Below are 17,221 nucleotides of genomic sequence, written 5' to 3'. Positions count from 1 at the left end.
TATGATATATATTAAACTGTTAAAACGCATGCCTCCTTGATGTCTCCATCCTATACATGACAGAAATAGCACTGAGACTTAATGTTGACATTCTGTAAGAGATGCTGCAGGTCGTTATCCATCATCCTGTACAACAATAACTTGGAAACCCAATTAATTAATGCTTATAGACACTTTCATTAGGCTGCTGTGATTTAATGCAGCTATTGTTCAGATTGCTCTGATTCCTTGTATGGCCTAATTTACCCCCACTTTCTGTGATACAGATCTGCTCTATATCCCTCAGAATACACCAGGTCTCTGGAGGAGGAGGTGAAGGAGCTGAAGAAGAAATGCAGGAGTGTGGAGGAGCAGCTGGAGGAGGCTCGGAGAGCTCCCAGCCCTCTCCCAGCCCCTCTCCCAGCACTCCCAGTGTCTTCAGACAACACCTACCTACAAAACCACATCCGCACTCTCAATGAGACCATAGGTAAGGGATTCAGGAGTTGCCTGCCTGTCTCCTTGCCTTAGGGCTGTCAATCTTCTACACAGAGACAATGGAGAGAGATATGGATGCTGTAAATAATGCAGGATCACAGATAACATTGAGATTTCGTGACTGCACTGTATATATTTTTGAAGATTATGTTGTGCCAGTGGAATAGTTGCATTATCCTTTCGCTAATGTATAACATGGGGAATGTGCCATCTGAACCGAGTTGCTGTGTCACGGTTGCCCTCTGTGTGCAGGTGGGCTCAGAGCTGAGAAGGTGTCCAGTTCAGCAGCGTTGAAGAAGTACGAGGTGAGGGTGGCCCATCTGGAGTCTGCCCTGGTTCAGCTCACACAGCAGGTATCTCCCCAGTGCCGCCTAGCTCTGTCTGACCATAGTGCCTATAAGGAACATCTTTTTTTTTTTTTTTTTTAATCTAAAATAAATACTGTGCACAATAAAGATGTTAATATATATTTTTTTGCTTCTTTATGTAGATTAAACTGTTTTATAAAATATTTTGCATCTTCACAAAATGTGTTGCATCTTCGTTAGTAGATTTTAAAAACTGTACATTTGATAAGTTTGGCATTCCTGTCTCCAGTGGCAGAGCTGAGATTACATGTTGAACTCCAGTTTATGATGGATGTTTTTGTACATGAATCTGGTAATATTAAAAATGGCAGATAAAACAGCCCGGTAGCACAGAGAACATCCATGATAACAGTGTTGGGTTTTTGTGGTGAACACGCTAACAGTTGAAATTGCCGCCCAGAGACTGTGGCTAATGCTGGGGTTTATTTGTTAAGCTCCACTCGAAGCAGATGGAGAGCGATGAGCTACGGTTTGAGCTGGCCAATCAGAGGAAGCGCAGTGGGGCAGAGGAGGCGGGGCTGCGGCAGAGATTGGCTGCTGTGGAGATGGAGTTGGCAGGCGTGAGGCGGGAGGCGGAGGAGTACCAGAGGGGCAGCCTGCTTCAGAACCTGGAGGCGGTTGCCCTGGGCAACCAGGTGAGCGGCACATTTCAGACAGTTGATTGTTTTTTATGATTTAAAATGGGCGATTTCACACTCGACAAACACGTGGTCTTCCATCTAGGTCTCTGCTTTGAAGCTGGACATAGCAAGCCAGAGGGAGCCTATCGTCATTGAACAGGTACAGACTGTCGGTTTCTCAGCAGCTCGTCTAATGAACGGTTCAGTCAAAAACAAAGAGAAAACTTTCAATTTTTTAAAGATACGTCGATTCCTTGACTTAGTCTTATAAAAAAATATCAATTCATAGTTCTTAAAAACTAACTGGGACTGGAGTAAGACTACTTTCCCCGAAGTGCTGTGCTCATCTCCTGTCCAAGAGTACTGTGATAGTCAATGTCGGTTATGAGTATGCTGATGTTGACGTCTAGGCCACTGCATTAAAAGTTTGTTTCCTGCTTGCCTCTACAGAGCTTAATGGTCAAGCAGCTACAGGATGAGAATCTTCGATTACAGCAGCAGCTTTTGGGACAGCTTTCCGGGGGAGGCTTGTCCAGGTTAGACAGTGTCAGTGTGCCCACTTTGCGGTCCAAACTGAAGCAGGCTGTCCGCTACATCTCCCAGCTGACCCGCGACAAGCAGCAGCTGATTGAGATGGGCAACCGGCTCCGGGCCCAGCTGGCTGAAACTGGTCTGAAAGGTATATCCCCGCTCCCCCTTCCTTATGTTTTATATAATAATGTTCTTGCTATAGGTGTGGATGAGAAATGTGCTTAATGCATTCAATATGGATGTTTTAAAGAGGCTGATTGCTTGTGATCAATTTAATGAAAAAGTGAATATTTTTGAAGAACCATTTCTCAGTGAGGATTTTTTTTAACGCTTCTCAGTGCTCATCCAAAGACATATTGTAAATGTACAACCTCATCAAAAGGCCTTTGAGGAGATAACGGGAAGTGGGTGCAGCAGGGGTAGTCCTGCCTGACTCCCGTGTGTTGGTCTTTCACACCAGTGACTTGATCTGTGATGTACAGTGGGATTAGTGGAGCAGCGGCGCTGTTTTATTTGCAAGGAGGTTTTTGTGAAGGAGTACAAAACCACCACCCTCTCTCGGAAACAAGATAAACCGATTAACTCCCAGATTCCCACACTGCTTCACACACTGACACCCCGCAACAACATCCTGGATCTGCTTATGTTCTCATTACTGATGAAGCTGAAACTATTTTGTTTTATTTATTTTAATTTGGAAATGTCCTCCTGCCTGGAAACGACCACCTGCTGGTTTCCAGTGGATGATAATTAGGAAACTATTACGATGCATAGAAAAGAAATCCTAATCGAATACTTAGCTGATGATAATGTCATCCTCGGTTTTGAGTTGTGTTCTCACTGAAGTGGAAAAATAAATCTGTTTATTTTTATTGAAGTGTGCCAGGTACCTCATGTTTTAGTGAAATGATAAGTGAATCATAGCCGTACGCCAACTCTTACATCATCTTTGATTAAAAATGAAGCCTCGTTACATTACATCCACAAATTGAAATGTTCAGTTATGAAGCCTGTAGGAAACTGAGAGGACCTAATTGGTAAGAGATTGCTTAACCTTGTCTTAAACTTGTCCATCTGATTTATTTTAGTGTTCTACGCCTTGAATGAATATCCCAATGTTACCATCACCATGTTCTTGTATATAGTGCTAATGAACTGCTACAGCTATACATTTTGTACATTTCCTCATGTTGTCATCTTTCCTGGCAGACCCGCACCGCCCTGGTAGTGTATACGAGCCCCCCAAAGGTCTCAGCTCTTTGGACTCTGAGTCTCAGACCCAGGACCCACAGAACCGCCTCTCGGCTCTAGAACGGCTACAGTACCAGCTCACCACACAGGTAATACAACCAGCGAGAACATTGAGCTCTCTCATTGTAACAGGGTCACTTCAACAGATCTGGCCTGGATAACAGTTAGTATTTTATAATATATTCTTAGTAGAATGTATTGTCATCAAGACTTTTTATTTTATTTTATTTTCCTTTATATATATATATACGGTTCCCTCCAAAATTATTCACACCCCTGATAAAGATGAACAAAAAAAGACAGGATGAAACAAATAATACAAGTAATGAGCTATATTTTAATTCTGAAACATTGAATATATTCTACATAAATAATGATTAAATGGAATCAGCCAAAATAACACTTTCTCGAATTATAATTTTATTCCCCTAAAAAGTGTCCCAAATATTCACACCCCTAATAATTTTGTTACCACACATGCAAATGTTGTTAACACTCATGTCAAATGTTATAGAAATTAAATATTAGCAAAGCAAAACTAAATTGTTCTATACCTGTACAGTTGCAGTTGCATTTAAGAGGTGAGATAGAAAGAGATATGTATTCATGTTTCTTCCACTAGTGGGCACCAAAGCCAAAGAGATGGGATTGGTTCTCTGCAGGCACCAGGGGTAGTCCATGAAAATTTGCCTTTGCTCACATTTTCATAAAGAACTTTTATGCTTCTTTTAAGTAAAATGTACCCATTGCTTTCATGGGTATTTAAGCTCATTATAGTGATCTATAAAAGCATGCTACAGAAACTGCACCATGTATGAATAACCTTTCTATCAAAATTAAAGTGTCCCTTAATTAAGTACATGAGAGCCACTTACAATACTAGCAATCATTTAGGAATGAAAAAACATGCTTGCTCTAAACTTGAACAGTTTTAGCTCTCTGTAGGTTTGACCAAGAAATCTCTTAACATGTTGGGCTTTATTGCCATTCTGTACCTAACACTTCTCAGCACAATGACACTGAGTGGATCTTTTGTATGTAATTGTTGATTATCACCCATTTCACTGCAAAACTGATCCTTACTGGCTCTCTTATTGAACAGGAGCTGCAGTATGCACAGCGCGAGCAGTATAAGAAGGCCCCTATAATTGTACGCCCAAATTTCTCAGAGAGTGAGACTGGGGACAAAGGACAGACTGACAATCCGTGGGCCCTGCATGCAAAGACTGGTCACCGTATTGAGGTGAGAGAGCTTTGGGGTAGACTGTAAATAATCGGTAAAGATGACAGCTTCTAAACTGAGGCTGCTTCATCTACAGAGAAAATGACTTCTGTGTCCATTTCACACCATTCAAAAGAAAAAGTTTCCAAGTGACTGTATGCATGTTTTTCATAGATAATTAATCTGATTTCTGTGTATAAAGATTACAGACTAATGTGACTTTCCTTTATATGTCCTCTCTCCATAGAAAAGAGATGTTTCTTCACCGCCTAAGCCTCATACCCGAAACAGGAAAGAGAACACACCTCCAGATTTCAGCCAATCACAGAGGCATCTTCAGGCTGAGCCCAGCCAATTGGGCCCTGAAGGAAGACCACGCTCTGGCCAGTCACAGCCCTTGATGTCCTCTCAGGGTACAGACAGCTCTCTGCAGGACATCTTGCAGATGTCGGAGGGAGGGTCAAGTTCAACTGTCTGCACACCTCAGGATGACCATGTGAAAGGTGGGTGTCTGGGGTTGTCTACCTTGAAACATTACCCTGTGTGTTCTCTGTGTCCCAAAGTCAACATTCAACGACTGCAGGGGTGTTGAAATGTCTGTCTGCAGAAATGCTGGAAGACAAATGGCAAACAGTCAGATTGAACAGAGAGCTATAGTAATGGGGAGATTTGTAGTGCCATAGGTGGGGCCAGAACATAGATATACATGTATTCTGTTTTTATTGAAACCATGTCCACTATGGTGTCAACTGGAGAAAATCACCTGGATTCACAGATACCCCCCCCCCACCCCCAATGCATAAAGTCTGAAAGGAATACAAAATATTTTGAAATCAAAGGCCTAAGTCAATATGCTTCTTATGAAACCATATTTGCAGAATGTAAGTGAAAGGATCATAAAGTAATATTGCAACATCACATGTGCCATTCACAAGACTTAAGTAACAAGGGGGCTATTCTTTGTAGAAATGCTTTACATTGTGTCCTACTGGAAGTCCTGGTCCACTGGAATTGTGGATAATATCATACCATCAGGACATATTATATATAACTGTAAAATGTACTATGAGAGGGAACCCCCCCCCCAAAAAAAAAAAAAAAAAAAAACAACAACCTTGCACTCTACCTCCTGGCCTGTTCTCAAGGACAGAGGTTTCCTAATCTGGGGAACTGGCTGGAGCCCAGGGCACACAGCCAGTCCTGCTCTCTCCTTGGATGACAGACTAGCACTGAAATTTCACAACTAGCTGACACCTGACCAATCTGGATAAGGGCTAACACTCTTTTCTAACATTTGTTATGAATTGGTTATTTCAGATTATCACAATTGACAATGCTGGTAAATGTATACAGAGTGATTAAACTGTTCTCTTTTTCTCAGAATTCACCACCTGGACACACCTCCCCCCCCCCAACTGTGTGTTCAGTGGTTGTCCCCTTGCTCTGCAATACTTTCTCTGTCAGCATTTACATTTCATGTGTAATTTTCCCATTGGGGATAATATTCCTCCCTCATCTCTCTGAAGCACACTGCCTTACCAACCTGTTCTTCAGTTTTGTCTATCTGTAAAGTTTTTTTAATTCCTATCTAAAGCCCCCTTTTGTGCTGCCTGGCATGTTTTTGTCACTAAGTTTGTCACTTTTGGCACTATTGTCTTGTTCTTCACTAACTTGCCCCTGAAAATGTTTGAAACGAACAAGGCTCATTGCTTTGTACATATATATATATATATATATTTTAACCTGTTCCCTAAACCATTTGTGAGTTTAAAAACACCATTGTCAGATGGTGATCGATTTCCTGTTATGAAATTGAACCTTGAGAGATTGTTAACATGTTTGTTGCATCGTGCAGTCGTTCTCTGAGGATTAATTAACATTAAACATGAAATGCCGCCAACCTGGGAACCAGCACATTACAGTACAGCAGCAGGTCAGATGCTGACACATCGCAGTTCATGAGAACCAACCACGAACAATGGGGAGTCCATAATCCTTTCAAAAGTGTTCTCCAGCATTACATTCTGTGTGCAATGGGCTTCATCTATGCTTCCTAAATGCTATTAAGCTCTAAGCTATTTAGATTCCTTTTAATATCAAACAATTCTGCTTTGTTAGATTATTTTCTTGTTTCTTAAGAGAACAAGTGCAATGAATAAGAAACATTCTTCTGAAAGTTCGGTGTTCATTCTGTACCCTAGAGCCTATACATATTCTTTCTGGGAATCTTAGCAATTCTGTTTTCTGTTTTTTTTCTTCTTTTAGTAAAAGTCAATGAACACACTAGAGGTCGACTGATACAGGTTTTTTTGGGTCCAATACCGATATATCTGCCGATATTTCATTTTTTAACATGCAAAACTGTCATTTTCTAGCATGTACCCTTCAAATCTCTCCCTGCCAGAGAAATTGTCAAATATGCACTGAATGCAGGATTTTTACATTTTATGTAATAAACTTAACATTACTTTTCATCATAAATAACAACCACAAATCAAACATTGTAAACATTAATTAGAATAAAGGGAAAATATGCATACATTAGAACAAAGACCAAGGTATATGAGCAATTTTACACACAAATAGGAAAATGTGCATGTTCTATACATTAGAGCAAAGAATAAAAGTTAAGTGCTGGTCTAGCTTATATTTGCATTTACATTCGCCAGGTTCACAATCAGGTTGTATCAATACTGCCGATACAACAGGGGCGGTTATAGTGCAGACAGCACAGGACAGCTGCATTTGTTTTAAAAAATGTATTTAAAAATGCAATATAAAGTGTAAGTTATGTAATACGTATGTTAAACGTATTGCAATACGAATCATTGCCAAAACACGATGTAGGATATGATATGAACTTTTTTTTTAAATATGTTTTACTGTGATCTGAGCTTTCCTGTCATTTGGAGACAGTTTTTGTTTGCTGATATCCAGTCAACATCTTCAGTGAACATCTATTGTTTTTTTATATTTTATTTGCTATTAGAATCATGAAAAGCAATTTAATTAACTTTTCAGTAATATATTCCATAATATACGGCAATCTTCAGTCATGACGAAAGTAAACAATAATCTAAACCATGGATACTAAAATGCAAAAATGCAAATGCAAAAATACTTTCTATTGGTTATTAGGGGTTTTAGTAAAACACGTCTTTATCGGTTTATGAGCCCTGTGTTTCTCAGTGGGGGTGTGTGTGTTTCACCACGGCGCTCAGTAGTGTGTGTGCTCCGCCGGAAGTCGGCAGCTTCTAGCAAAAACTAAAGCACCATAACTATATTCAAAAATAATGGTAAATAATTATAATAACGACTTTAAAACCAAATAAACATGCATTTATTTATTGTCAGTGGAATATGTGCCAATAGATATTTCTGTAAAAGGCCACTATTGGCCGATAATATTGGGCCCTAGAACACACAGAACAGTTTTTTTTTAGTAAGGCCTTTTCTATTTGATTCAGTTTGTATCCAAGGGAGTTTTGCAGTGGCAGGCCGTTATCAGGACATTGTAAGCAATCACAAAGCCTGTGTCCTGACTCACTGCTGCTGTGCTGTTAGTGGGCCCTGCACCTGGGCTGGTCCATGTCACGTTATTTACACAGGCCAGCCCGGTAAACACAGTGGCCTGATTGCTAATTGCTGACTGGAGCGTTGGCACTGTCTCTGGGATTGTCAGCAGGCCTTACTGCAACAGGCCCTGGGCCTGTGAGGTCACGTCCCAGGGAGGCATGGAGCCTGTTCATCTTTGACATTGCTTAAGTACCTGAGGGAGCGTAGGCTGTATATGGTATGGGTGAAATATATCTATTTTTTAATATATAATCTGGTTTATTCACAGAATCTTGAAATATTTGGCAATTTGACAAGATTTTCTTGCTATAGTATAACCGTATCCTGGTTTTTAGGATATACCACATCATTGTGTGAGTACTTTTGTCCTTGCATGATAGAAGGTTTTGTCAATATATATTTATTGTAAAGAGTATTCATAATTATTTTTTCAATTGCTTTATTTTTATTTACATTTGATTTAAAGGTGTGACTTTGTACACTGCATATTAAAGATATTGCAAATAGAATGCCAGTAAAGCTAATTTGTTTGTAATTGTATGTACCATTCTGTATTTAGGAAAAGTGTTGAGCTTTATTGGTAATGTTTACAAATTATTTTGGAAAGTAACAAATGGGAAAAGCTTGTGTTTAATATGTACCTGTGTTGTTTACACAGTTCAGTACTCTGTGTTCTGTGGCAATGTGGAGATGAATCCAGACTGAGGCTGGTAGAAGCAGCGCACTGTAGTCAATAACTGGTTAGAGGTTATCATGGATGATTCCAACAATGTTTGCATTGTGTTGGCACATCTCGCTTCTCTGTCCTAGCAGCGTGGTTTAGTTGTTGCCCAATGAGAGTCACGCATTAGACAGCAGGACACTGTGTTACCCAGGGTCGCTGTGTCCCTGCCTGTCTCTTTCAATAGTAAAGAACATGGGCTGATGTAAAATCAGGGATTAAAATCCTCAGGGATTTCAGTGCAATCTTATGATATGAACACTGAAAACACTGCATTGTACAGTTAATATCTAAATGTATGTGTACTGCCTGTAATTTTAATTAACATTTTGAGATTTTTTATTCCTTCTTATTCTGTTTTCCCAAATAAGCTAGTTAGAGGAAAATACTGATTCCTTTGGCCCTTGTTTCTGTGTCTTACAGGTCCTGGGGGGGTCATACTGGAGCGAGGTCCCAGTTATCCTGGTGTGGGACATTCACTAAGTGTCCAGGGGGGCAGAGTGGACATGCAGGGTAGGAAAAAGACAGGGAAACCCTCAGCTGAACCCATCAAGAAGCAAAAATATTCAGGAAGGAATCCCAAACTATCCCTAAGAAACTACAATATAAAAGACTGATAAGAGAATACACTCTAGGGTTCTAGTTGACACCGCTTTATTTATACTCCTTTTGTTCTTGTATATATATTTGTAAATTACTTTTACAGACTTCATTAATCAAACAGGAATCTGAGAAGCTGTGGAACAATTAAGGCAGATAATAAGTTACTATAGTAATTTTCAATAACCACCATTGCACAATCAAATGTTGATCTACATGTCTCAGAAATATAATCAAGTGTCTTGTTTTCCTAATAAGGAATTAGATTTTGGAAAAGCCTTCAAAGCACATTCCCATTTTGAAATGGAAAGTAATTTAAATAAGTCAGTGATTGTATCATTAAATTTTGTACTTCTTAATCATTCATTACAATTTTCCATTAGATATTTTAAAAATAAAATAAAAGTATATCCTCACCATCATCGTGAGCCTGTATTGATTCATTGCTGGATGAAGGCATCACAAAGATGTTTCCTCTTGTTTCTATCCATAGTTTCATTTTTCCATGTCACGCCTGCAAAGTTTAAGATTTCTTCTTCCCATCTTTTATGTGGTCATCTTCTCTCTTCATTCATCTCTTTGTATCCATTCAATAGCTTCCTTTGTTCATCTTTGATCTGTTCTTCTTGCAATGTGCCTGGCCTATTGCCATTTTAACATTTTCACTCTTTCAATTATGTCATTTTTTTTGGTTTGTTCTTGGATCCATTCATTTATTTTTATACCGCTTCTTGTTATTCCAAGCAGACATCTTTCAGTGCTTCATTGTGTCGTCTACAGTTTCTGTAATTTTTGCATTTAATGAACAGGTTTCGCAACCATAAGAGTGCACTGGTAATATGCATTGCTCAAATACTTTTCTCTTGATGCAATTGTGTAGATTTCCTTTTCACAGTGTGCTGTTTCTTCCAAATACACTCCTTCCCATTTTCAGTCTTCTTGTGATTTTTTCCATTTTTCCTCCTTCTGTGCTGATTTGATGTCCAAGGTAGACATAACTTTTGACTTCTTCGAGTATCCGTTGATCTGCTTCAGTTTACTTAGATTTAATAAAGCTGTTAAACACAACTTTTTTTTAAGTCAAGTTTTCTTGATGGTATCTGAGAGTTCTTGAAATTTAAGCTGCAGATAAATATATACAGTGTATATACACTCACCTAAAGGATTATTAGGAACACCATACTAATACTGTGTTTGACCCCCTTTCGCCTTCAGAACTGCCTTAATTCTACGTGGCATTGATTCAACAAGGTGCTGAAAGCATTCTTTAGAAATGTTGGCCCATATTGATAGGATAGCATCTTGCAGTTGATGCAGATTTGTGGGATGCACATCCAGGGCACGAAGCTCCCGTTCCACCACATCCCAAAGATGCTCTATTGGGTTGAGATCTGGTGACTGTGGGGGCCAGTTTAGTACAGTGAACTCATTGTCATGTTCAAGAAACCAATTTGAAATTATACGACCTTTGTGACATGGTGCATTATCCTGCTGGAAGTAGCCATCAGAGGATGGGTACATGGTGGTCATAAAGGGATGGACATGGTCAGAAACAATGCTCAGGTAGGCCGTGGCATTTAAACGATGCCCAATTGGCACTAAGGGGCCTAAAGTGTGCCAAGAAAACATCCCCCACACCATTACACCACCACCACCAGCCTGCACAGTGGTAACAAGGCATGATGGATCCATGTTCTCATTCTGTTTACGCCAAATTCTGACTCTACCATCTGAATGTCTCAACAGAAATCGAGACTCATCAGACCAGGCAACATTTTTCCAGTCTTCAACTGTCCAATTTTGGTGAGCTTGTCCAAATTGTAGCCTCTTTTTCCTATTTGTAGTGGAGATGAGTGGTACCCGGTGGGGTCTTCTGCTGTTGTAGCCCATCCGCCTCAAGGTTGTACGTGTTGTGGCTTCACAAATGCTTTGCTGCATACCTCGGTTGTAACGAGTGGTTATTTCAGTCAAAGTTGCTCTTCTATCAGCTTGAATCAGTCGGCCCATTCTCCTCTGACCTCTAACATCAACAAGGCATTTTCGCCCACAGGACTGCCGCATGCTGGATGTTTTTCCCTTTTCACACCATTCTTTGTAAACCCTAGAAATGGTTGTGCGTGAAAATCCCAGTAACTGAGCAGATTGTGAAATACTCAGACCGGCCCGTCTGGCACCAACAACCATGCCACGCTCAAAATTGCTTAAATCACCTTTCTTTCCCATTCAGACATTCAGTTTGGAGTTCAGGAGATTGTCTTGACCAGGACCACACCCCTAAATGCATTGAAGCAACTGCCATGTGATTGGTTGATTAGAAAATTGCATTAATGAGAAATTGAACTGGTGTTCCTAATAATCCTTTAGGTGAGTGTATATGTGTGTGTGGGTGTGTATATATTTTCTCTCTGTCTCTCTCTCATACACCGATCAGTCATAACATTATTGTCCTCAAAGTTGATGTGTTAGACGCAGGAAAAATGGGCAAGCGTAAGGATCTGAGCGACTTTGACAAGGGCCAAATTGTGATGGCTACACGACTGGGTCAGAGCATCTCCAAAACTGCAGCTCTTGTGGGGTGTTCCCAGTCTGCAGTGGTCAGTACCTATCAAAAGTGGTCCAAGGAAGGTAAAGTGGTCCAAGGCAGTTTGTTGCGTATGGGGCTGCGTAGCCGCAGACCAGTCAGGGTGCCCATGCTGACCCGTCCACTGCCGAAAGCGCCTACAATGGGCACGTGAGCATGAACTGGACCACGGAGCAATGGAAGAAGGTGGCCTGGTCTGATGAATCACAAGTTCAAGGTGTTGACTTGGCCTCCAAATTCCCCAGATCTCAATCCAATCGAGCATCTGTGGGATGTGCTGGACAAACAAGTCCGAACCATGGAGGCCCCACCTCGCAACTTACAGGATTTAAAGGATCTGATGCTAACGTCTTGGTGCCAGATACCACAGCACACCTTCAGTGGATTCCATGCCTCGATGGGACCTACACAATATTAGGCAGGTGGTCATAATGTTATGGCTGATCGGTGTATATATGTACAGCTCTGGAAAAAATTAAGAGACCACTTAACATTGATTTCTGAACTAGGAGTGGTCTTAATTTTTCCCAGAGCTATATATATATATATATATATATAGAGAGAGAGCTCTGGGAAAAATATATACACTACCACATGTATAAAGAAACGTTTTTGTCAATTTCTTATATATATAAACAAATATATTTAATTGTTTTAATGATCAAACAAGGAAACTCTGTACAATAAAGTACAGTTAAGTTACACTACTGAGTTAAAACTAAAATACACATTTTGATTGTGAAAAAAAAAATCTCGAATAGAAAATGGCAGATGGATCTTCTGTTTTCACCTGCAATATACTGTATAGTAATACACAGGTTAATCTCCTGTATCAATCATTTGCTAAAGAGGACTGTTTGTATCTACAGTACCATATAAAACCACCTGCCCTTTCCCTTCATACCGCCCTTTTCATCCCTCTTCCCACGAACTACAACGCTGAAATACACAGGTTGGAATTACATCATTCAGTACTACTTGTTTGAGATTAAATCTCTCTTATAGACATATGTGTTTCTGAAAAGCTGGAGCAGAGAGAATCAAGTGACTGTAGCAGCACGGAGAAGTCCTCACAGGCTCAGTGTTATAGACTTGGCTTGATACCAAAGCAAATAACTGCTGACTATGTGCCAGAGTTTTACACTAACGTTCACCCTGCTTTTCCTACCAGGGTGAGGTCTTCAAAATCTTGAAAAAGGCCTTAAAAATAAACTATGTGATGCTGATGCAGAGGATTGCGCTGACTTGCATCTGGGTATAGTTAGATTTTGATGCCTATAATGATTGAATCAACATTCTGGGTTTACGTCACATAGCAGTTGGACAAAAATTCAAATGAGTAACACGATGCTAAAATATTAGAGATGTTTTCAGCAGAACATGCAGGCAGTTTTTGCCCACATTGCTTTCAATTAGGTGGCATACTGAATTATTTACCAACGATCCAAGTCTAAGTGATGATCATTTATTAATTCTGTGGTTAGTTTCCAGCTGCCAGGTATCACTCTAGATAAGGGCTTCTCAAAACCAGACTACCATCTACAGCAGGGGTTCCCAAAGTTTGGTGCGGCCCCCCAAATCCAGCCTTCAACCACACCTTTTCTGAACCTTTACTTTATTTTTACACTTTCTGAAAAAATTCTGTTACAAATCAGACATGTAATTTGGGGGAAAATAATAAAACAACAATTAAAGTTAATAAATGTTCCCTAACAGAAATGTATAGGAAATAAAAAGGTATGATGTGGGACATATTTCATTTTCATCGGGTGGTTTATTTCCTACTGCGGCCCACCATCCCATGCAACCTCTGGAAATTGGCCCTCCATCACCAGACATTGGGGACCCCTGATCCACAGTATTCCAGTGGGTAGGTGAGTAAGATTGGGTTATTGCACACAATAGTGCCTTCTGTTAAAATTGATAAATTAAGTGACAGAGGCTTATGAACAGAATTCCAGTATTGAAAGCAAGGGGACAAAAATAACCCCACAAAATGTGAATGTGTGACTTGGGAAGGAAGGGAAAAATAGGTGAATTAATAGAAACACGTCATGAAACAAATGTATTGCGCATTTAATTTAATTTTTTGTCTTCCACACCCTGTGGAATAAGTACATTTAGTAACTTAAAATCTATTGTTTTCACTTTCACAGGTAAATATCGTGGCTCAGAGCTGTTGCCTTTCTCCAAACACAATCATCTGTATTAAGCATTTCTTTGCGAGAAATATAGCTCGTGTAGCTGCGAGAGGCTTGAATGACTCTTGGCAATTACTGTTTGGTGAATAGAGAGGATCACTGACCCCTGTAGCACTATGGCAAAGTTAATGACATTCAGCCTCAAATAACCCAGTTGCACTATCGACTCTGCGATCCAGTGGAGAATCACGCAGTTTTTCAATTTGGGGGAGTTTTGGTGCCCTGAGCTATTACTTTGGTTCAAACAGGAGACTCCTGCGATCGGTACACTGCAAGACTGATAAAAACTTGTATTGTAATACCTAGTTATATACAGTGTGTAGTGCGCATTATTATGCCATTTTAAATTGTCATCTCGGTTACTTATTACAAAATACAATGCATTTTTATTCTGAAGTGTTCTCAGCTCCTGTTCATTTGAAGTTAGTCTGCATTCATTTTGCATTGTCCTGAAACTTACTGTGCCAATGAGGTATTTTTGTATATTTGTATTTGTTTTTGTTTTTTAGATTATCCAATCATATTGTTTTTCAGACAAGCAGGAAAGATATTTTGGACAAAGATAAAATGGTAAGTGGAATATGTTTGTTTATACAGTCTCTTGCTAATATCCACCATATCAATGTATAAGAACTATCCCCTTTTTCTTTTACTTGGTGTCTGTCCCTTTTCAGCTTGAACTTGAACTTTAGTAACCCCAGTTTTAACATTCTCTCTGGAGGTAAATGGCCTGAAATGAATCTCCATTCTCTGCCCTTCCTGATTACATCACCAGCATCATTGCCCTGGTAACACACTCCTCCTACTATACTGTCATCACATCACCCTATCTCACAGCAGCACCCTCGCGTTCACAGTGATTGGATAAATCTACACACCCCCGGCCTCTGATTGGCTAATCTAGGGTTTATTAGAATATATTTTACTGTTGGAGGCAGTGCATACAGAGAGGCAGTGGGGATGAAGTTAAAGCTTTGTTTCCTGCTTACACTCACATTTATAATTTAAGGTAGTATTTGGATTTGGTTAAGAATGTAACTAAATTAACCCTTCAGTGAAGAATGCATGAATTGTGTTTGGTTATGTGAACTCTCAATCACAGTGCTGCATTCATTCTATTTTTGCATTTTTATTTTATTTTTCATTTCAGGCCTGTTTGCATGCATTTGTCTACACATCACTGGACTGTTGGTCTATTTCGTCTTCTACACTTGCTTGTACAGATCATTCATACTTCACAGAAACAGCTCTATTTCTGGTTTCACCATTATAAGTGTTGGCTGTGCTTCAGTATGGGGAAAAAACAACACTTTTAGCAACTGCCTATTTAAATTAAAGCTGCACAACAGCATACCGATGGCCTGTGAAAAACACAGACTGTACTGAAAACTTACCGGGCACCTTCACTATCAACTCTGCATTGATGTAAGTGACCTATTGGTGTAAGACTCCACATCGCACTCCTCAATAGGGCTAGTGCTGCTCCTATCGAAAGTCAGATCAATACTGACAGCTTTTTTCATTGCACACTAAACTCCTCCTCTCGGCTCTGCTGGAGTTTCCTGCAACAGTTTTAAAACCTCTGAGAGCCACCCAAAAACATACTGCAGTTTGCTATTGATTTTACAGCAGCAGTACAATGTCATTCCCCAGCATGGTTTTCTGTTTGCCTGCCTGTTTATCTAGCCATCAGTGAAGCCCACACTGAGCTTCTAGGAACAGCAGCACCAGGGCACCTGTCAGATGTACTATTGTTTTACTCACACAGTAAATTACGTTGCATTACTTCTTACAGCCTTCAGTTCATTAGTTCAAGGTTGCTTAGGTGTTTGGAACCGCCTTTGCCATTCCAGGCTGTGAGAAGTAACATATTTTACTAACTGTGCTCATGGAAGTAAGAAGTGTGATGTGCATTGAACACATTAGTTGACTGCACCAAACATGCCAAACATCCTGACGTGCTGCCAAGGAAATGGAGGCACAGAATTTCCCTGATCTCATTATACAAGGTGACCAGCAAACATCTTTCTTCTACGGCTTTATGCAAAACCAAAGCTTAGTCCCCTTTAGCAGGTGCAACATCAGTGCTCCTAACAAGACCTCCTCAATGCCAGGAGTCAAAGCATTAACATTATTGAACCTTCCAGCTTTCACAACCTGCTCTAAATGTCTGCATGTGCATCAGTGGGAAAAGTAGTATCCCCCCCCCCCCCTTTAAGTTAATAAACAAACAGTTGTTCCTGCTAATATATAAATGATTACACCGTTTATTCTAGATTCACTCATTTGCTTTTGCATATTTAAAATGCAGCAATTTACTTTATTTACCAATACACACAAAAGTATCCCTGGGTCACAGCAGGTGCAACAGTCACATCATTTCTGCCAGTTACCTTGCCTCAACAATCTAGAACAAATGCCCAAGAAACCCACACATGTATTTCCATTTTACACTTCTCTAGTCTCTCCTATCACACACTATTTCAATATATCACACGTGATCCTATCCTATTTAGCTAACCTAAACTTCAGGATAAGAATTAAAATACATATAGATAATTTTGTAAGTCTTATAGAAGAAACTGTGAACCATAACATTTACCTCCACCGGCATTCAAGAGAACAAACATGAATACATCCGTTTTTGGCTTTCATTTCCTCAGAATGAAATTGGAATAATAACGCAATATTAAGACATACTTTTGATGCAATTATAATCAAATCAAATCAAATCAAAATCCTAACCCGGATAATCTCTGGCTCCTAATCCCGGGTCCATTTCGAAACCCTCAGCTTCCTCATGCTGACCTCGTCTTGCTCAGTCCCTTATTAACCAATTTGGCGTCGGGTCCTGCGGGTACCTTTGGAAAATGGAAGCTGCATTTTACTTTTGAACTCTAGTAACCTGCGCTTGAGTTGTGAGGGTTTTTTTTCCTCTTTTTTTTTTTCATGTGCAAGAGTGTTTAGAAATCACCCCATCACTGCCCGTGTCTGGGAGCCCTGCCTTCTCTCTCATTGGACTGCATTGCAAAGGCAAGCCGTCAGCCCATGTGGCGTGGCCACGGAGCCTGTC

General features: G+C 40.0%; 1 protein-coding gene and 1 long non-coding RNA gene across 3 annotated transcripts in view; one reads left to right on the top strand and one right to left on the bottom strand.

The window, feature by feature from the left end:
* The window catches only part of ccdc57 (coiled-coil domain containing 57), a 31,608-nt gene extending 21,174 nt beyond the window's left edge, over positions 1–10,434 (top strand). For both annotated transcript variants that reach the window (XM_066704627.1, XM_066704626.1), the window contains 9 exons: positions 287–469; positions 730–830; positions 1,280–1,480; positions 1,569–1,625; positions 1,916–2,144; positions 3,206–3,336; positions 4,350–4,490; positions 4,717–4,972; positions 9,190–10,434. In XM_066704627.1, coding sequence (XP_066560724.1) covers positions 287–469; positions 730–830; positions 1,280–1,480; positions 1,569–1,625; positions 1,916–2,144; positions 3,206–3,336; positions 4,350–4,490; positions 4,717–4,972; positions 9,190–9,383 — 1,493 coding nt within the window. In that variant the 3' untranslated portion in view covers positions 9,384–10,434. The remainder of the gene's footprint in view (positions 1–286; positions 470–729; positions 831–1,279; positions 1,481–1,568; positions 1,626–1,915; positions 2,145–3,205; positions 3,337–4,349; positions 4,491–4,716; positions 4,973–9,189) is intronic.
* On the bottom strand, positions 3,565–17,139 carry LOC136749960 (uncharacterized). The gene is made up of 2 exons (XR_010816815.1): positions 16,894–17,139; positions 3,565–5,081 (listed from the first exon to the last, which is right to left on the bottom strand). It is a non-coding gene; the product is annotated as an uncharacterized LOC136749960 (long non-coding RNA).
* Between the last annotated feature and the right edge of the window lie 82 nt (positions 17,140–17,221).

This window comes from Amia ocellicauda, chromosome 5 (assembly GCF_036373705.1).
Source record: "Amia ocellicauda isolate fAmiCal2 chromosome 5, fAmiCal2.hap1, whole genome shotgun sequence".
NCBI classification, from domain to species: domain Eukaryota; kingdom Metazoa; phylum Chordata; class Actinopteri; order Amiiformes; family Amiidae; genus Amia; species Amia ocellicauda.
This window is presented reverse-complemented; position numbering and strand designations above follow the sequence as displayed.